Consider the following 22,036-nt stretch of genomic DNA (forward strand, 5'->3'; position numbering starts at 1 on the left):
CCATGTTCAGGGTCATCTCTGTGACAAGCTGGAGAACTAAGACAGGGTAGGCTCCTGGGAGGATATGGGAGTAACTCTAGATGAGACTCCTAGTAGCACGGGTCATGAAGACTGAAGAAGACACCCTCTAACTGGACAGGACTCCTAGTGGAGGGATAGGAAAACCAACTCACCCACAAAAACTTTGATCTAAAATTTACCCTGCCTACAAGATATACAGGGATAAAGAGAGGACAGAGATTGAGGGAATGTTCAATCAATGCCTGGCCCAATTTGAGACCCAATCCATAGGAGAGAGCCAACCCCTGACACTATTGATGATATTCTGTTATGCTCACAGACAGGAGCCTAGAATAGCTGTATTCAGAGAGGCTTCACCTAGCAGCAGATTGAAACAGATGCTGAGACATACACTAAACATTGGGGGAAGCACAGGGAGTCTTGTGGAAAGTAGAAGAAAAGATAGAAGAACCTGGAGGTGCCAGGAGCTCCACAAGAAGACCAACAGAGTCAACTAACCAGGGCCCAGTGGGCCTTGTGGAGACTAAAGCACCAACCAAGGACCATGCATAGACTGGACCTATGCCTCCTACACAGATGTAACAGACGGGCAATTCAGGGTTCATGTGGGTTTCCTAGTAAGGGAAGCTGGGGATGACTCTGACATGGACTCTGTTTCCTGTTTTTTGATCACCCCCTTCCTGGTGGGGCTGCCTTGCCAGGCCTCAGGGGAAGAAGATGAGCTCAGTCCTGATGCAACTTGATGAACTGGGGTAGTGACTTCTCTTTTCTGAGGAATAGGGGAGGAAGGATAGGGAAGAGAAAGGAAGGGTGGGATCTGGAGAAGAGGAGAAATGGGACTATCAGTGGGATATAAAGTGAAAAAACAAAGTAATTAATTTAAATTAAAAAAGAAATTAAAGAAAGATATGGGGTTCCATCTTACGGAATTAGGTCCACTGCTAATGTGGCCAAGAACCTGAGAATGGATAAGTCCTGGGCCTAGACAAAAACCTATTGCTATAGTCTACTAAAGGAACAGAACAATAATGACATGCTGCTATGCCCATAGATCAGTGCCTCACTCAACCCACGTCAGAGAAGCTTCTTTTTACAGCAGATGAAATTTAACACAAAGGCCCAGAACCAGACAATGTGCAGAGGGTGAGAGACTTTTAGCACTCCTTCCTATATAGGATGTCTTCATCACACGCAGGACTCAGGGACGTGTGGAGAAGAGGAGGCAGAAGGACTGTAGAGAGGTAGTGATGACTCCAAGGACACAGTGTCTTCCGAAAGCGACAGACCTGACACGTACATAAACTCCCAGAGACTGTGGCAGCACTCACAGGACCTACCCAAGTTCAAGCCAGGTAGGATCCCAGCACTGAAAGGGAAAGCAGATGTTGGGTGCTTTCTATAACTAAGACACTATTTGCAGTTGAAACCTGCTGGCAAAGGAAAAAACAAACAAAAACAGTTTTTCCAATTGAGTTTCACTAAGCATTATCAGTGACACTTTAGGGCAGGTCCCACGCCCAGGGGGAAGTAGTTGGCCTACACAAAACAAACTCCATGTTTTTGGTTTGGTTTGGTGTGGTTTAATCTGGATTTTGTGGGCTTTTGATTTCTCTTTGTTTGGCAAGTTTGTATCTTTGTTTGTTTGATGTGTTGTGTTTGTGGAGTTCTGGAGAGAAAGATAGGAAGATAAAACATGAAGTTGAGTGGTTAGGGAGAATCTGGGAGGAGCTGAACAAAACAGGTTCAAAATGTTTACATAAATTTTTTGATCAGTTTTCAAAAAATGAAAAAATAAAAAGGAACTAGGAAAAAGCCTGAGTAAGAAGACTTTGCAATTGAGAAGACTTGAGGTTAAACCCTTACCAGCTATGATATAAGCCTTTGCAGTGCATGCCTGTACCCAATATTGCAGATGAAGCCAAGTAGATCTGAGTGACTGAGGGCCACCCAGCCGAGCAGGAAAAAAGGGAAGCTTCTGGCTCAGCGAGGACTTGTCTCAAGGTGATGAGATGAAAAGTAGAGGGTGATACCCAACATACTCTATAGTCTTTTCATTCACGTACACCAGAAAGAAATCGTACCGACAAGACTTCCTAAACAAAGACATGCCAAAGCACACAGGGAGAGCCATGCGGCTTCAACCCTAAACTAGAGGAGTACAGGCAACTAAGGAATGTTGAGTGGGGAAAATAGACTTCTTCAAGGAAGAGCATACCAGCTGGCTTTATAATACAAAATGATCAGCCCTGAAAACATATATAGAGTGAAATTATATAGCCCAAGAAAAAATACACATACACACACATATATTCACACATACAGATATGCATGTAACAACAACTAATGAAGAATTGAATTTGAAAGAGAGCAAGGTATATGAGAGGGCTTGGAGAAAGCAAAGAGAATGGGAGAAATAATGTAATTCTACTATAATCTCTAAAAATAAAAGAACTAAATAAATTGAGAAAAAAATCAATGAATGAAAAATTGACTGACACTCCTTTAGGTTAGACTGACTAAGAAGAAAATAGAAAAGTCACGGATTAACTGAATTAATAATGTAAGACCATAAAAGAACTCAAATAACAGCTAAACTGGTAAAGGACTATTAAGAATAACTTTGTGAAAATGATTTAGACAACGGGTTGACATACATTATTAAAACTGACTTTGTCTTGTCTGGTAGATCATGCCTGTAACTGAGGCTGAGGAAGAAAATTTATGAGTTCACAGCCAGCATGAGATACATAGTAAGCTTGAGGCTAGCCTAAGTCACAGAGAGACTCTTTCACAAAATAAATAAAGTGCCAGATTCAAAGAAAGTAGAATTTCTAAAGCAACATAGAAGAAAAAAACAAAACAAAACATTGAATTGGTAATTAAAAAGACAACTTTTCTCAAAGAAGCCGAGACTCAAACAGATTCATTAAGGATTGGAAGACTTCCAGAAAATAGGGGAAGAGAGCATGCTTCAAAATTCATTTTATGAGGCGAATATTTCTGTTACCAGTGGTAGACAGAGATATTAAAAGAAAACTACAAATGAATATTCCTCATAAACATAGAAGCAAAAATTCTTCACAAAATATATACAAACCAATTTCAACAGCATATACAAAGAAGCCAAACACTGTGATCAAATGGGACTAATGCCAGGAATGCAAGGTTGATTTAATATCAATCCAATGAATGTAAACTATTGTTGTGATAGATTAAACAACCAGAGTACAACATCAATATTTGCAAACACAAATTTATCATTTGACAAATGATAAATCCTCCCCACAATCTTTGACCAGAATGAAAACTTCCTTAGTTTAATAAATATTGTATGGGAAAAAAACTACTGCTAACATTCCAAGTGTGGAAATACTGATTTACTTTTCTTTGGTGGCTAATGATGATAAACATACTTCCATGTGCTCATTGGCCATTTGCATGCTTTCTTTTGAGATGTGTCTATGTCAATTCTTGTTGAACAATATTCTTTTAATGGCTTCTAGTTGTGTCTAATGTGAAGTGAAAATAACAGTAAAACTTACACTCACCTTTCTAAGGTGTTTGCTTTCATCATTGTCCAAAATCTACTTTCCTTAGTGTATTTCATTTCTATTTTAGAGCAAGTTTAATACTACAGAGAGTTGCACATATAGTACACAGAGACATGAATGTTCTCTTACTATAGGCATATACACACGCACACACACGCATGCACACAACACACACTCATACTCAATTTCCCACATTATAGAGGTCTTGTCTTTGTTTGGGATACTGTTACAGTTGATAAACCAATTTTGATAAATTATTTTGGCACTAAAGTCCATAATTTTTATTATGGCATACTCTTTGTATTATACAGGAGTTTGGATAAGATTATGCATTCATAGTTACAGTAGCATATTGGGTTAATTTATCACCTTAAACATCCTGCCTGCTCCACATATTCATTCCCCTCTTTATTTCTGCTCAGAACATCTGCAAATGTCTTCTCCAATTACTCTATCTGTGTGGTTTTGTTTTTTCTACATGCCACATAATCACAATCATGGCTTAAAGTCTTTTAAAGAAGATTCAAAATTTGACCTCATGTTTTCTAAACTGTCACCTGATGGTACATATTCAATATTATAAGCAAAAAAGGCTGTATTATGTTCTCGTTTGCATGTGAACCACAACCAGAGAAGTCATTGTGATGTCATTGAAGTCACTTGTCTGTAAACATTCACTATCAGTTCTACACTCTTAAACTATTTTAAAATCTATTAATTAATTCATCAGTAATTTTGTAAATTAATATGTTATGTATTTTAATACACAGCATATGTTAGTTTAACAACTTTCATGATTTTTGCTTTGGTCTTTTCAAATTAAAAAGGCCGTTCAGTTATAGCAGCAATATCTTTAAGTTTATCCTCTTTTAGTTTCACGTAAGGAACCACTGGAGGCCACACATTCTTTACTCTATATAGTCACTCTGAAAATACCTGAAACCTTTACCAAACTCAACAATTCCAACACTATTCAAAAGTTCAAGTACAAAGTTTTTACTGAGAGTCAAAATAAACATTTACCTGTGAGCCTCTATAAAATAAAAAAAATGAAATTAAACATTTCCAGTATACAGTGGCCCAGTGTAAATATTGCCAATTCTAAAGGGAAGAACACGTGTATAGGGAGGGATGGAAGCAAATTAAGACTGAAATCTAGGAGAGCAAACTTTATATACTGTGGATCCATGTCCAGCATCATAGCATCATGGTAGTGTGCTATGAGCTTCAAAGGGCTCATTCAAACCCTGCTGCCTTGTGAAATTCAGCCCACCTGACTCTCCTAAGCAGATTCTCCTCATTGCCTGTGGATTTTCTTGGCAAGTGTTCCATGTTTCTAGAATCCCCAATTCCCTGCAATTTCCAACACACTTTCAGCTTCACTCTCATAGCTTCATGCATTGCTCTTTCGGGGACCCCTGTAAGGACGCTATCCCTGCTCTACATTGGCCTGCCTTTCAGACTTTCATCTGAAATCTGGGTGAAAGACTCCATGACCCTGTAACTCTTGTGTTTTGTTTGTCTAAAAGTCTAGCAGCAGGAGGACAACACCAAGATATACTATTAACTCAAGTGGTTGCTTGGCTCTCCTGGATCTTGGCTTCAGCAGCCTAAGCTGCTGGTTGGTTGGCAACACTCTGCAGAAGGCTCTGTGCTGACAGCACAGCCCAAACTCTCTTCTCCAAGCACAATATGCAAATTATGTTATCACTCTTTAAAAAATATACACAGACAAAGGCAACTATCACTCTTCCTATAGCCTGAATTTAGGGCTGGCTAAAATAAAATTTCCATTGCCACATTAATTAGTCCATCACCTTTAGTTTAAGGCTCCTACAAAGTGTCAGGGAATGGACAAAAATTATTATTTTTTTCCACAGTGTAACATGAATAGCTTTCAATACAGTTCACAATGGATTTCTTGTTCCTATGTGAAATATCAGAAGCATAGTCCTGTGGGCTTTCTGGTCTTCAGTGCTTCCACCAGAATCACCCATCAGGTTCTGGTTGTATCATTCTACTGTTCTCCAGTGCATATCTACAATCCTCTCAAAACCAGTTAACCAAAGCTTCTGAGACATATTTTCAGCCAGTAGTTTTTATTAACAATCCTTCTTGGTGCCAATCATATCTGTGTGTTTGTGTGTGTGTGTGCATGTGTGTGTGTGTGTATGAGTACATGTGTGTGCACATGCATATGTGTAAGTAAGCACATGTGTGTGTGCAGGTGTGTGTGCATTAGTGTGTGTTTATTGGAATCTCTATGACTGACAAACATCTGCGAGAAACGGTTTTAAGGGTAGACAGGTTGGTTTTGACTAAGGGTTTCAATACACAGCAGACCAACTACCTTCCTCTGGGGCTTAGGCGGGGGGAGAAGAGTGTGGTAACGAGAGTGCATGCCCGTCTATCTTACTCTGTCTAGAAGCTGAGTGCGGACATGCAGGCAGGCCTTTCTCCACTAGGTTTTCATTCCTGGAAATGCAGGCACAACCGGAAGCATGTTTTACTAATCTTGTAGGCGCTTTCTGTCCAATCAAGATTAACCACCATGGAGCCCAAGGACATTCTTTCATTTCTACCTCATACTTGTATATTTCGCATAGTCTATGCTCAATGCGCATATATCAAACATAAAAGTAAGTATCATGTTTATGTGTATAGGAATGTGAGGGGCAGGAAACAACAAGAAGGTGGCATTGAAACACAGATTGGAAGTGGGAAAGGAGCACACATAGAAACTATCGCTTTTCATTTTTTTTCTCCTTATGTTTCCCTACTGTTCTTGCTTGAATAAAACGTTATCCTCTGAAACACTCGTCCAGGCTATGACGCATATTCATAAATAACTGGTAATATGTTTAAAAATCATGGTTCAACTTGTGTCTGGGCTTTGGAAACTATCATATATACAAATATACATAGTAAATGTATGTTTATTATTTATTCTTTACAGTTATCTGTGACTAAAAGCTAAGTAAACGTTTGCCAAATAAATGAATGAGGCTGGATAGCTAGTTTGATAATAATAATCATCCTTAAAAAACTAAGTTTGCAAAAGGCAAAACTTTTGCTTTATCAAATGACTCAATAGACTCTAAGGAACTGAATTATATAGTTAAAATCAGAAGAGGCTATAGGTGACCCTATATGGCCCCAGTGTGAGTACAAAAAAAAATGACAGTGATTTAATAAATTCCTAGATTTTACTGGTTTATGGAAATAAGCATTTCTATAATACTGTAACTCAAAACGTAGCATAGTGATCATTTAGTTAAGAGTAGTGCATTATCTTATGGTAATTTTTATTGTTATATACAGTCTTCTAAAGAAGAACACTACTTTTATAGTGCAGAGTTGAACTGAAATTCTTATATATTTCCCCAGTTTGCATCTCCACTTCAGAGTTCTCTATTATTCTTTAATTTCAGTTCACAAATGATTAATATAAAATAATATATTATAATTATCACCTACTATTAATCAGTTACAAAGTTTACATTTATGGGTATTTAACATCACACTTTATAGCCACAGAATAAAATCTTAAAAATCTTGTGTCAGGAAGGTCTTGTTTCTTAGACCTTTGAATCCTAAACATTTTAATTGCTGTCTCTTGATATTAGGTATGCCTTCCTTTGGTGAGGTGTAGGCCTCATTATTCTTCAATTTCAAAGGCAAAATTAAAAAGTAGATTCAGTCACTTGAAATCCAGCCACTCTAGAAGGAAGAGCTGACCAAATGTTTGCTTTGGTTTTCAAACACTGGACTTGTTCTTGAGATAATGTGCATATTAAGAGGAAATGGGCAAATAAAAGGATAGGTGATGAGGATTGGCCAGGGTCCTTGTCATTAATTCTATTAAAAAAGATAAGGTTATAGATAAGAAAATGGAAAGAAAACTGGAGAAACAAATCTAGGCAAGAATGGTGAACATGCAGACAATTTTGAGGAAGGAAAAGACACATATACCACACAGAGAATTGTGAATAAAATGTATTAGTATCTTGTACAATAAGACCAATAAGATGTACCCAGTAACTGCAAAATAAATTACATTTTCTGGAAACATTAAAGGGTAAACTGAGCTGTATAAGTCAGGAAAATGGGAGTAAAACTGACAAAAAAATAAAAGTATTTTTAAAGGGATTTATGAAAATTTCAGAGAATAACAAAAAGAGATCATATCTGATGTGTAGAAGCACATCACTCGCTCTTCCCAACTTTACTGACACTTGAAAATCATCATGCCCTGCTTGGAAGGTTTTGTTTATAAGTGAAAATGTACTTGAAATGTCTGAGAATTAAAAAGAAAACACATAAAAGAGGAAAAAGAAGGACTAGGAAAAGGCCATGCTGAAACTTTCCGTGGTAGACCTACCGACTGCTCACAAGCCAACTTGTACTTTCTGTTCTGTTAAAACTTTAAATCATGAATTTGGTTCTGTGCTTTTCTAGCCCCATCTACAACCCTGTTTGCACATCATAACAGTGCTTTTTACCTCCCCCAAATGGTCCTTTTGGTAAGCCCTGAAGAGGCATTTAAAAGGATAACAGTGTGAATCACCTGCTCTGTGGCCAAGTAATAACATTCTTTGAATGTATATTGCTCAGGTTCTGAGCTATGTAGGACAGTTTGAAGGAAAGAGCAGATGGGAGAGGCAGTTCTTAATCTATAACTGTATAGAAATATGTATAGTCCTTTCTCCTCACTTGACCTTGCTACCAAACTCTTACAGTCATACCAAATGAAAATTTATTTTAGCTGAACAAACCCTCACACTCCAAAAGCTCAAAAGTCTGAAAAAGCATTTCCATCAATCACTCTGAGTAGGTTTTGACTTTTTTTTTTTAGCTTATTTGTAACTAGTTTAGCTTTTTTTTTTTTTAAATTTTAGTTCTGTAGCACAATATATTAAAAAGAAAAAAGCAAAGCCAGATCAAAGGCAAACCATTTATCCTCTGCTTTAGTAAAGTCTCTATTACTTTTTACCACAATTCTTTTAAAATTTCCTCTATTCCAGGAATGAAAAGAGACTAGAAGAAAGAAGAGGATGAAAGTTGGGTTTCATTGATGGATGCTGCTAAAAATATAGAGTTTCTTCCTATTTGTTCCTCCTCCTTTGCCTTCTTGTTAAGAAAACTTCAAATTCCAGCATGTAATAAATATGAGCAAGTGCACCTGTGCAGTGCAAGCAGTGCTCCAAGAATTTGCCTGGCAAGGATCCAGTGAGCTATTTTATAAGGGTCATCTTTCAGGCCCAATGTTCTCCAAACTATGCACTGCACAACACAGCTCAGGTTTTATGTGGTTTACCACCAACTTGTTAGCCATTGATCAGAATTTCTTTCCCTTCCCTTCCCTTCCTTCCTTCCTTCCTTCCTTCCTTCCTTCCTTCCTCCCTCCCTCCCTCCCTCCTTCCCTCCCTTCCTCCTTCCATTCCTCCCTCTCTTTCCTTTCTTTCTTTCTTTCTTTCTTTCTTTCTTTCTTTCTTTCTTTCTTTCTTTCTTTCTTTCTTTCTTTCTTTCTTCTTCTCTTGTGGGGGTGTGTGTATGAGGGGCATTTCCACCATATCTGGAAGGAGGTATCCAGAGAGAACTATGTGGTGTGGATTAATTGAATCTATTGCTCTTAACTACTTTCGTCTTATACCATATTGACAGTTGTGCTAATTAGTTTTTTGCCAACTTGACCCAGCTAGAATTATCTGAGAGGAAGGAAACTCAACGAGAAAAATGCTTCCAAAAGATCATGCTTATAGACCAGGCAGATCTATAAGAAGTTTTATTACTTATTGATGTGGAAAGGCCCAGCTCATTGAGGATAAGGCCACCACTAAGCTGGTGGTACCTGGTTTCTATAAGAAAGCAAGCTGGGCAAGCCATGAGGAATAAGACAGTACACAACAACCCTCCATGGCCTCCTGCCTTTATGTTTCTATCTGGGTTGAATTCCTGCCTTGGACTCCCTCAGTGAACTATGACGTGGGATATGTAAACCAAGTAAATCCCCCTTTTCCAAGTTGCATTTGGTCATGGTGCTTCATCACAGTAAGAGAAACCCTTTCTAAGATAACAGTCAACTCAGTGGCCAAGCATCTCAGTAGTTTTCTGGGCCAGGGCCCTAATGTGAGACTCTGACTAAGATTATGTTTCAAGTCAAGTTACTTTTTCCTTTATTTTATCAATTCATAGGAATGACATCCTTACTTACCATTACCCAGTTCCCAAGAAATGTTGTACTTTTTGCTGGCACTGTACTTCAACAGGCTCAGGGCACTAGAACTGTTCCAGGAGTTATTGGGATTACGACGCAGTGCATTTAGAGCAAATATCAGGTGGAGTCCAGAGCAATCAGCAAAGTTATAAAGTTTGTCTAGAGACCTGGCTGGGAAGAAGCAGAGAAAGGCTTATAACTTTCAAATCTCAATAAAAGGAAAATTATTAGCGTCTACAGAAAGCCTTTTCTGCTAGTAAGGAACAGCATTGACAAGCTTCTCAAAGAAACTATTACCTTCTGATCTGCAATGCATTTGAGGTGATTTGGGGGAAACAGCACTCAGAATTTCAGACAGAGCCTGCACATTGGAAACCAAGCCTAGCTCACTGTGTATTCTACTTGTTAATCAATAGGTAGAATTGCAGATATTTAAAAGAAGAGAATTTCCCAAATTATCTGGAGTTCTAGATTTTTGGGAAAAACACCCCAAAAGTTCTAATACTCTTAAGTCTATATTTGTGCTTGACTGACAATAAACACGTCAAAGTGTAAGGCCACAAAAGTCTAGTTGGTCAGTTTCAGAAACTCAGTAGGCCAAGAGTTCCAAAGCATTTACTCTGGTCCACACTTACAGTGTTTTTGAAAATGGAAATTCTACATACATTCTATATATGATGGATATAAGTTCATTATCAACTTAAACATAGAAAACATTGACTTAATACCAAATATCTCATATCTATCTCATTACTTCATCTTTCCTATAGCCACTCTTGTTTGGTTTTCCTTTCCATTAATTAGTACAATGCCCATTTGTTTCTAGATTCTTTCCGTTCTGCCAATCATCTTCCCTTTACTACTGTCATCAGTTTCTCTCACTGCTATAAGCCTTAATCAGCATTCAAGACCAGAAAGCATACTGCAAGATTGTATCATCTAGATATGGCAGAGAGCTACCCATTAAATCTCAACAATATGGCTGCTTAAACAAGCTGAATGATGTCATAACAGCTGACATGCTAACATGGATGGGCAAATGTTCATGAGGCCCTACCCCAGAGGAAGAACTACCGGCTCTGAGACCACTGCAGAGAGAAGGGAACTCTGTCTTCCCCAGAAATGAGCCACTCAACGGCTACCCAATTTCATGTTGAGCCCTAAACAATATACACACAAGCAACATTAAATGGACCCAGTGGGATACGTTTATATGTTTACTACACATGTATGTAATGGGTAGAATTTTAAAAAAGAAGCCTTGAATTTGAAAGAGAATGTTGGAGTGACATGGGGCTGGAGGCAATGGTAGGACTGGAGGGGGAAAGGATGTGACTATATTTGAATCAAAAATTTTAAAAAGAAGCAAAAGAAGAAATGAAATATTCATTCAAAAATTGATTTGTTTTTAAAGAACAGGAAAAAAAAATCTGCCCTTGCACCTAATACAGCCACACCGTAAAAGCTCCTACTCACAGGAACCTTACAATAAGATTCCACCCAGCAGGGGGTCTAAGCGGATGATGAAACTCACGGGCATTTTGGGTAGAGTGCAGGAAGTCTTATGGAAAAGTGGGGGATAGAAAGACCCATAGGCAACAGGAGCCACATGAAGACCAACAGAGCTAATAAATTTGGGCCAAGGGGGTCCTGTGGAGACTGATGTACCAACCAAGGACCATACATGGAGAGGACCTAGGACCCCAGCTCAGATGTAGAAGCTCAGTCTCCTTGTGGGTTCCCAAGTAAGGGGGGCAGGGGCTGTCTTTGACATGGACTCTGTTGCCTGCTCCTCCATCACTTTCCCCTGGCGGGGCAACCCTGCCAGGCTACAGAGGGAGAGAATGCAGATAGTTCTGAAGAGACTTGATAGTCTATGGTCAGTTGGTAAGGAAGGGGTGCCCCCTCCCCCGTTTCTGAAGACTAGGGGGAAAGAGGGAGGGAGAGTGGGACCAGGAGGGGATGAGAGAGCAACTGGAATGTAAAGTGAATAAATTTTCAAAAAAGACTTTTATGCCCTCTTGGAGCAGATATAAGAAAGACTGACACGAAAATTTTAAATATATTTTTTGGTTTTAACTTGAGTATTTGTTGTTTTTGTTTTTGTTTTTGAAGTATCCATTGTGAGGAAGAAGAAACTCTATAAAAGAATTGGCTAAGAAATTATCCAGATTAAGCAAATTTTAAAGGAAACCCAACATCAGTTAAAAGACCCTTGGCAATAATTATCAGATTGTACCTACAACTGAATAATTCCACTATTTTGCTTTGCTTTAGATAAAATAATTTTATCTAGAGGTTCCCTGGCACATGACAGGTCCCCCTAGTAGCTTGAATATTAAAGGATCAGTAGTGGTCCATTATGAAGCCCTTTAATATATGTGCTTAGAAGGTTAATTATGCTGGCAGAAAACTATTTGTTCATGCAAACAAATTACACTTACAATGATTACTTATAGTTTGTCAGCTACACTATGACAGATGCTTATATTTATGTTTTAGTTTTATTCATAAAACTAAAGTTGCCATTAAAAAAAATCATAACAGAATGCATTAAAATTTAAAATGAATGACTGATAGTCTTTTAAATACATTGATTATCTTTACTCAGCCTTTTTCCTGGAACTATGTATATCTACATAATAGCGTTCCATGTATCTGAGGTAAATACATATCATACACAAAAGCACTTCAGTCTGTGATTTCATGAGTTGATGATTCAAAGCAAAAAAAAAAAAAGACAATAATTTACAAAAGGATCAATTCAAGATAAAGAACTGTAAAGTAATAATTTAGAGTTTGTAAATGAAGTAAAAGTCAAGAAGCAGAATGTTAAAAGTTAAAAAAAAGTTATACAGAACAATTTTAATTCTGGCTTCCTCCATAAATTCCTTCAAGTCTAGCACTGTAATCTCACTGTATCCATCAATAAGCTAACCATCTAGCATACATTAATTTATGCCTTAAGGTCATTGTGAAGAGTCCTTACAACCCAAATGTTTTATGTTGTATAAAAATTTCTGTTATGAAATGAAAGTATAAAAATAATAAAGGCTGAGCTGGAGAGATGGCTCAGAGGTTAAGAGTACTGGCTGTTCTTCCAAAGGTCCTGAGTTCAATTCCCAGCAAATACATGGTGGTTTATAACCTACTATAATGTGATATGGTGCTCTCTTCTGGCCTGCAGGCACCCATGCAGGCAGAATACTGTATAAATAATAAATAAATTAAAAAAAATTAAAATTAAAAAATTTTAAAAAGGCCAAAGAGAGACAAGTGTATGATAATTATTGCTAATACACTCTAAAGTAAATTTGAGAAATAGATGTGTTTGAATGAAGAGAATCTGGAAGATGCTTAACAAATATAACCTTCCTTGCAATATTTTTTCCTCAGGTTCCATCTAAACAAGTAGATCCTTAAAGTTGACTTTCTTCTCTGCCCCAGAACATAATAGTGCTTGGATGTGACCTGCATGTCACAAGAATAGGATTCTAAGTAGCGCCATTTTACAGGACAGTGAAAAGGCAGTGCTAGAGGAATATGGAAGCTTCAACAGGCTTGGGACTCTTCCATGCAATGCTGAGAGCTAGTGTTCTGAAAGTTCCTGAGACTGCTGAAGGGCAAAAGATTGAAAGACAGTTGAAGACAACCTTTTAAAAACTTGCCTACATAAAATACGTATAAGTTTCATAAGAAGAAAGAGTGGCAGAGCTGGGGGAAGAGAAAGCAAAAAACAAAACAGACAACAACAAAAGCAAACAAACAAAAAATGGACGTTGAGTCTTTGAAAACCACAAAGAAGAGAGTTGCGAAGCAGTGTTGTGCAGTGCTATTAACAGTAAAGAACAACAAATAGAGGAGGAAAGGTGGAGGTGGGGAGAATCACTGAGTTCAGGAGGGAGGCTGAGGGCGAAGTGGAAAAAAGGGCATGTAGAAAGACAGCAGAGAAGAGACTCAACTTACTTGCAGTTCTGTGGTAATAAAAGAACTCTCAGAAAAATAAAATGGAGAAGCAACAGAAGCTGGTTTTCTTAAATTCAAGATGTAAAACGTCTTTTTGTCAAAACACTGTTTCTCCAATGAGTCTAGCCTTAGCTTTATATTGGGAATGGACAGATACGTATCAATGAATGCAAACAAGGATGCAAATGACTGATGATTTCTCTACGATGTCTTGAGATTCCACACTTACGAAACAAACAAGACAAGGAACAATTCAATAAAGAACAAAACAAAATAGGACAGATGACTCATTTGGAAGTGTTTGTTGAACAGCTGCTACACTGTGTTATAGGAAACCCCCTTCCTCTCATTTTCTCTCTAGCTAGGAGAAAAACAGGTCCTTGCTCTTTTGAAATCATATTTAGTGTGGCTGGTGGGGGAAGTAACAGGGTGGGAAGAACTAGAAGAGGCCCAGGTGGTATGCTGCTTTAAATAGGCATGCCTGAGAAGGCAGCATTGAAGTGGCGATGTGGTATAGGTCAGGCATTAGGCCAAGTGGGTAAATACAGAAGGAATTCAGTGCAAAGTCTATAGGAAGGACAAAAGAAAACGACATGACAACCAGGAGATGGACAAATGTGGGAAGGAACAGGGGCTGGCGTTGCTGTCCCAGAATAGTAAGAGAATAATGAGATGAACATACAGCGGAGCAGGACCAGGTAACAAAGGGCTCTACTCACTATTATGACAACTCTGGTTTTCATCCTGAATGGCTCAGAAAACACTAGACTCTTAAACACAGTCTAACTTGCATCTTAAAAACACTATTACTGAGCTGGGGAAAGGTCCTAGTTAGTAAAGTGCTTGCCATGCAAGCCTGAGGGCTTGAGTTTGAAACACCAGCACCCACCCAAAACACAGGGCAAGGCTATGCATACCTATAATCCCAGCACTAAAAGGGTAGTCATGGGAAATTTCCCCAGTTTATTAGCCAGCCAGTCTAGCTGAAATGATGAGTTCAATAAAAGATCTGTCTCAAAATATAAGGTGGACAGCAATTTACTAAGATATACTATGTTGAACTCTAGCACCTGCACACAGACACACAGAGACACACAGCCACACACAGTCACACACTCAGCTACACAGAGGCACACATATGTGCATGCCCAGACACACATAAACACATATGCACACACCCCAAACCACATCACTGAAGTGAGTTGAAAGAGACTGTAGGGTTTGGATGTTTGATTGTCTACATCATTGGACACAGACATGATGATACTGTTTGATGACCTGCTGCTTCTGTGTCAATTGCTGTGGATCTTCCTGGCTCTGCACCCTGCTCCCTCAATCATTTTTATGGCTCTCTGCCTTTATTGTATGATGTTCCATAACCACTAAGAGAGAGAGAGAGAGAGAGAGAGAGAGAGAGAGAGAGAGAGAGTCTGTAAGAGGTAGGAAGAATATGCACATGCTTATACTTGGCCCAAAGAGTTTTAAGATGCAATCTGTGCTGTTATAACTCCTCACCATTCTTTGATAAATTACATTTTCTCATGTCCCCACGGTATTACAGGCTTGTTGATTTTGTCTGGTATATCTTTTCTCCTCATTTCTTCACTCTTCAGAGCAAGATCAATGGTTTTCTGTGTGGGAATTTCTGACTTGCCCGGTAGAGACATTGCATCTCTGTTCTGTCTTGGCTCTTTATCTTTTCCTATTACAGCAATTAGCTAATCAGACTTATTGTTTGGGTCTGTATTTCTCTTTCAAGCAGACTGGGAGCACTTGTTTCACCCTTTTAGCATCAATTCAGTATCTGGTACATAAAAACCTTAATAAAGACCTGACTTACCAGGTGTTATTTTGAACCATTCAATGTCATTTACTGTTTGTACGCTAGCTATTCAACCTCAGTTATCATGGCTCATTGTTCATTTCCTTTAGATCATGTCTATTGCTGCACACTGTTAAATGCTTTAAAAAAATAGATTCATTGTTTTAAGTTTCAATTTAGAGTGAATAATACTGCTGAGCCCTAGATAGTCATCTGATAGAAGCTTTGAAAAGGAAAAAAAAAAAAAAAAAAAAAAAAAAACCAAGAAAATGAGAAAAATGTGAAAGAAAAAGAAAACCCAGTGAGGCACACTCTAAAAAGACCCTGCCTATGGAATTCAGACGTGCATCAGTTAAGTTCGAAATCGTTTGACTTGGTAAGTACAACCAACAGGGGGCATTTAATTGTAGCAATTAAGAGAGAGGTTTGAAAATTGCCTAGGAGGAGAACATAGCCATTTTTTAAAGAGTGCAGATAACTCTAAACTGAGAGCTTAATGTCTCCAGGTTTAGTCAGGGTAATGAAACCTTAACTAGGATATAAAGAAATCAGCATAAATGCCTACAATTGAACTGAGGTTGTTGGAGGAGAATGAGATTTTGAAAGTATCTGTGAATAAAAAGTTACAGCACTATCGGAAGACTCAGGGCTAGAGAGTAATTGTTGCATTAATCATTTTAACTAGGTTAAAGGGAAAATCGAGTGCCAGCAAGTATAGCAAGTCTTTGGATCCCATCATCTAAATGATGACAGGAGGAAATCACAGAGACCCTGACATTAGTGAAGAGGCTAATATTGCTTTTAAGAAATGTTCTCCTAAAAAAAGTTTCTAAATTTGTGAATAGTAACTCTAGAGAATATTTTGGAATATATATTAAAAATGTAAATATTCCAAACATATATGAACATATTTATATAAATACACACACATGTCTAGGCACTCTCCATATATTATTTCTTAATATACACACATATATAAATTATAATATGTATACAATAATAAGAATAATTCTGGAAATAATGGATTTCTAGCACAAATGAACATTCCGAACATCAAGATCTTGGTTTTTAATTACATTTCTTAACAAAACGTGTTTAGGCTTCTTGGAGAAATGGCTGCCAGAGAAAGGCTAGAGAATACATAAGATGTACCTAGGAGATTTTGTGGTGATAGAATTTAAGGAAGTGATTAAACAAGATGGCGGAATGTCAAATGCTCATAGCAGCCAACTTGAAGAATCCTTCCTTTCAGGACCACAGCTGAGAACATTTTAACAAAATAAATAATGCTGTATGTGGGGGCACAATTCTGTCATGACAGTGAGCCTATGCAACAATTTCTGCCACATGTCCATCTACACTACTGGAAATCTGTCTACACGTTTAGAAACACTGCTTTCAGTGCATCAGTCCCTGCAGTCCCCCTGGGCTCAGGTTTTTAGCTTTGTTGGTCTCTTTGTGGAGCACCTGTGCCCCCCAGGTCCTTCTATCCCCTCTCTTCCCTTCTTCCATAAGACTCCCTGCACGCTGCACAAAGTTTAGCTGTGACTCTCAGCATCTGCTTCAATCCCCTGTTGGGTGGAGCCTTTCAGGGGAACTCTATGGTAGGCTCCTGTCCTGTTTCCTCTCTTCCACCGCTTCAGGTGTCTATCCTGTTTGCCATCCTGAATGAGATTTAAGCATCCTCCCCAGGATCCTCCTTGTTGTTTAGCTTCTTTAGGTCTGTAGATTTTAGTACGGTTATTCTATATTTTATGGCTAATATCTGCTTATATGCGAGTATATACCATGCATGTCTTTCTGGTTCTAGGTTACCTCACTCAGGATGATCTTTTCTAGTTCCATCCATTTGTTTGCAAATTTCATGACTTCCATGTTTTTAATAGCTGAGTAGTATTCCATTGTGTAAATGGAGAGGATCTACACCCCCTGCTCAGATGTAGTCCATAGGCAGCTCAATCTTCATGTCAGGCCCGAGTAAGGGGAACAGTGGCTGCCTCTGCCATAAACTCGGTTGCATGCTCTTTGATCACTTCTCCCTGGCAAGGTGGCCTTGCCAGGCTACAGAAAAAGAGGATCCAGGCAGTCCTGATGAGACTTCCTAAGGTAGGGTCAGACGGCAGGGGAGGTAAATGTCCCCTCTCAGGGGACTAGGGGAAAGGGATAGGGGAGATGAGGGGGGGAGGTTGGGATGGGGAGGAGATGAGGGAAGGGGCTACAGTCAGGGTATAAAATGAGTAAATTGTAAAAAATTAAAAGAGAAGAACAGAAACACTGCTTTTGAGACTGGTGTCAAGGCCATAGGCGCTCGGCTTTCCCAGCTACTCTGCCTCAGGTATCTACCGGGTCTGCCAGCCATGGAGGCTCTTTCCACCAACAGTTTACCTTGGCAAGATCTAAGGAAAAAGCCATCACCTGACAGGTGCCACACTTCTTGTAGTTAGAGTAGCCACATAATGAGTATCATACAACCACTGCTGTGTGCCCAGGTGCCAGAGCCATTAGATTGTCCCTAAGCCTGTTATCCCTGGGCACAGTGGGTCACTGTTATGGCACATATGAACCCATATTCATAAGATATAGCAAAAGAAACTATGGGTATCAGACACTAAGTTGTTCACAGATACATCTACAGCAACTTCTACACCTAAAGTTCAGGGAACAATGTAGAAAAGGGGGCAGAAAGACTGTAAGAACCAGAGGACCAGGGAGTGTTTTGAAATTATGTCTCCTAGAAGTGACAAAGTAGCTAAACCCATGATGTGTCAAAAATATGATTGCCTAAATAGGGCCTGAATAATGACAACACAAATAGACATGCTTTAATTGAGGGGGGAAGTCTCTCAGGGCCCAACTCCTAGACAAAGAACTATAGGCAACTACGAATTGCTGAGAAATGGAAAATTAGCCTTTCCCATGGAAGAGACTCCTAACTGGTTATCCAATTCCAAGTGGTTAGCCCTGCTAGCATATGTACACAAGCAACACTAAATGGACTCCAAAGGTTGTATTTATATATTTATGAACATGTAAAGATATATATGTAGTAATAATTATCAAAGAAAAATAGAATATCAATTTGAGAGGGAGTAGCAGGTACCAAGGACAGATACGAATGAAGAGAATGAAGGAAGTGATGTAATTATATTTTAATTATAATTTTAAAACCTTAAAAATATAATAGTAATAGCATGATGGAATCTGACCTTTGGTTATAACTGTGATTCTATGTATATGTGTGTACATGTATGTAGCCTTGAAAATGTACCACTCAAATATTCTACAGACAACACGACTGACTGACTGTTCCAAATGCTGTTCTTCTTCCCTTATTATTCTGTTAATACTGAAGTCACACATTCCATGAACTGATCTTTACTCACTAACTAAGTTTTGACACTAAGGATGCTAAGGCAATTTCATTCCAATAAGTTGAAAGTCTACTTCTACAGAAAATTTTAGCTTAAAGACTCCACATGGGTCTGGCAATACCTTTCTTGGAAATAACTGTCTAGTCTCCTCCCCTGATATTTTCCTTTTCCCTCTCTCTCTCCACAGACATTAGGGGAGCCTGATATCTTTCTTCACCATTAGTTTTCCATTGCCACCAATCAATCTCTGCCATATCTAATTCTATCCTGGTGCCTCCTGCTTAGGAAAACTAAACTATTGCAAATGAGAGTGAAAACGGTCCAAGAAAGCAGGTAGTGAGATGAGAGTTTCGAACTGGCTAGCATACCAGCTTGGAGAGAAAAGGAAGTCTGTCTTGAATGGGATAGGAAGCATATAACATACATTGATAATTTATGACAAAAGGTGACAGTTTATTAGCCAAAGATTTTGGTGGTTGTGATTTGAGAAAACACTCATCTGAGTAGAGGGATATAGTTTCAGTAATTTGGGGATGTCTACAAAGAGAAGAGAGTTTTAGGCTGTATATAACTGAATGGAGATCCTGAGGAAAAGCAGAAAGCTTAGAGCAGTAAATAAGCAATTAAGCACATGTGATAAGAGCATAAATACAGCTAAACAGAAACTGGAGATCTCGATAGTTACAGGTCGTCAGGGGTGTGGATGTTGAGTCGTCTGCTCTGTTAAACTGCCAAGAGTTTGTTAGAACAACCCCAAACTCTAAAACATGGGCTAGAGCATCTGGATGTTTCAGGCATTTGAGACAAGTGCCTCACTGAACACCAAATGTCCGAGAGGTTCTGCCCACACCATGTTAGCAAATGCTCAAGATGTTCCTCATTCAAGGCAATCAGTAACCCTTAGCGGTTGTCTCAACTAGAGTCCTAGCCAATGGCCAAATAACTACAACAAACTTGCGCTTCAACACAACCCAATTAAATAAGTCAAATGAGCATGCAGCCAAAGAGTAGTGAGAATTACCAGGAGGAGCCAAGGCTGTTCTCCTGGAACTGGATTTTAAAGGCAATTGATCAAGGAACTAAATTTTGGATTACCTTCTTGGACATGAGATTTAATATCCTGGCAAGGATCACTGGAGATGGGGCAAAATTATTGCTACTGTCATGTTTAGAAGGCCAGGAAGAGTTATGACCACAGTGAGTGAAATAGAAATGCCCCAGTTGCACTAACAGACTATAGAGGGAGGTATGAGGAGCTTAGAGAAGTGGCCATGGTAGGATGGAAATCATAAGGCCAGAAGACTGCCTGAGGCTTACGTGGCACAGGACGTCTAAAGGACACTGTAGCGCTTACATGTGCACAACTTAAACCTAATGCTCGACATGGACATCTGAAATGGAAGATTTTAAAAAAATTTAAATTATTTTTAACATTTTTACTTTATTTTGTAGACGTCAATCTACAATTTTAGACTTAATGTAAGGCAGGATGTAATGGTAGAAGGAGCACGTGAAGGAAGGAAAATGTTTACTTCATGATGGAAGAAAAGAGAAGGGACCAGAAATCTTCGAAGTCACACTTTCTGAGACTTACCCTCTCTAGGCAGCTCTCACCTTCTCAAGTTACCACAGTCTCCCTAAACAGTTCCACCAGCTGAAGATGAAGTAGTGAATGTGTAAGCCAGTGAGGGAACATTCTGTATTCAAGCGGTGTCTGTCCCTACTCACCAAGGCTGGCATGGCTGTGCTGGTGAGAGGAATATCAAATCCTAAGAATGCTGATGAGGACTTTTATCTATAGGCAAAATTTGGTTTTGTCAAAACCATGAAGATGATTTGGGAAGGGGGTAGACAAGGCAACAGACCCATATGCTGATGCTTACTTTCTAAAAGCCAAGTGCTTAGCAAGGTCAAAGGGACACCAGCTGAGCTTGGCAACCAGAGACTTGTGAGAATAGCAAACCACGACATCCCTAAAAGCAAATATACAGACAGAAATATGGGTTTCCCCTCCCCGCCAAAAAAACAATAACAAATCAGTGGCATTAGGAGGACTGTTGCCCTAATGAAAATTTTTAACCACTTGCTAGTTCCTGGTGTAGAGCAGATTTTCAGATAGCAAACCCTCTAAATGAAGAAATGGTCAGGTCTTTAGGAGGAAATAGTAGGATTATATATTATCACAATTCTCCCCTCTCCAGAAGGGTCGGTGGCCATCTACTCAGGTTACTAAATAAAGGAAAAGAGACTACATAGACACTTTGAGGGTCTGAATAGACAGTGACACCGGGAGAAGTGAAGTACAATCATGACCTTCATTTTAAAGTGGAACAAATATAGAAGAGTGTAACAACTAGAATTTCAGAATTATGCTTAATTAAAATTAGATGAGAGAGCGGGATACAGCTGGGATACAGAGTTAATAAAATGTAACTAATAATAAAAATTAAAAAAATAAATATAAAAAATTAGATGTCTACCATTGTTGACTAATATGATTCACTTTAAGAATGGCTATGAAAAAGAAGTGCTTCATGCATTGAACACGGCCACACAATCAATCTTCTAGCTGCAAATTCTAGACAGAAAAATATTATTAGTAGCTTTGAACATGAGAATTATTGTTTGAAAACTGAAATTCTAAAGTGTTCAGTTGTGTGTTGTTTCTTTCTTTGGTCATGATCACTGGACATTTTGGAGCAGAGCCCAAGAGCTCTAAATGAGGGACAACATAATTCAGCATTAGTGCTCTGATCATCTTTTACTACTTCTCTTTGGCAAGCCTAATTTTTGAGAGAAATGTTTTTATCTGCTCCACATGTCCAGGCGTGATTGTGATTACGGAAAGCTGGGCTATGGAGCCACAGCTATTAGAACAATCACTACCACCAAAACCAATCACAGTGTAGAAATGATCCTGCCAGCCTTGCTTTTGCACTTGTGTTTGCTGGTGTTGCATGTGTGGGAGAAATTCCCAAGGCAGCCATCTGCAAAATCAGATCAGAACGTTGGTGATGACTCTTGGATTCCCAACCCGCTTTTATAGCTAATTGCATCCTCTTTTCTTTTGCTCATCATGGTGCTGGTA

General features: G+C 38.8%; 1 protein-coding gene across 2 annotated transcripts in view; it reads right to left on the reverse strand.

Annotated features, from left to right (window-relative positions):
* Positions 1-22,036, reverse strand: part of Hpse2 (heparanase 2 (inactive)) — a 592,793-nt gene that overhangs the window by 215,367 nt on the left and 355,390 nt on the right. Inside the window, exon 4 of one of the 2 annotated variants that reach the window (XM_060389839.1) lies at positions 9,787-9,960. The exons of the other annotated variant lie outside the window; for it this stretch is intronic. Within the exon in view, the coding sequence (XP_060245822.1) occupies positions 9,787-9,960 (174 nt within the window). The remainder of the gene's footprint in view (positions 1-9,786; positions 9,961-22,036) is intronic. 2 annotated transcript variants of the gene reach the window in all.

This window comes from Meriones unguiculatus, chromosome 1 (genome assembly GCF_030254825.1).
Source record: "Meriones unguiculatus strain TT.TT164.6M chromosome 1, Bangor_MerUng_6.1, whole genome shotgun sequence".
Lineage (NCBI taxonomy): Eukaryota > Metazoa > Chordata > Mammalia > Rodentia > Muridae > Meriones > Meriones unguiculatus.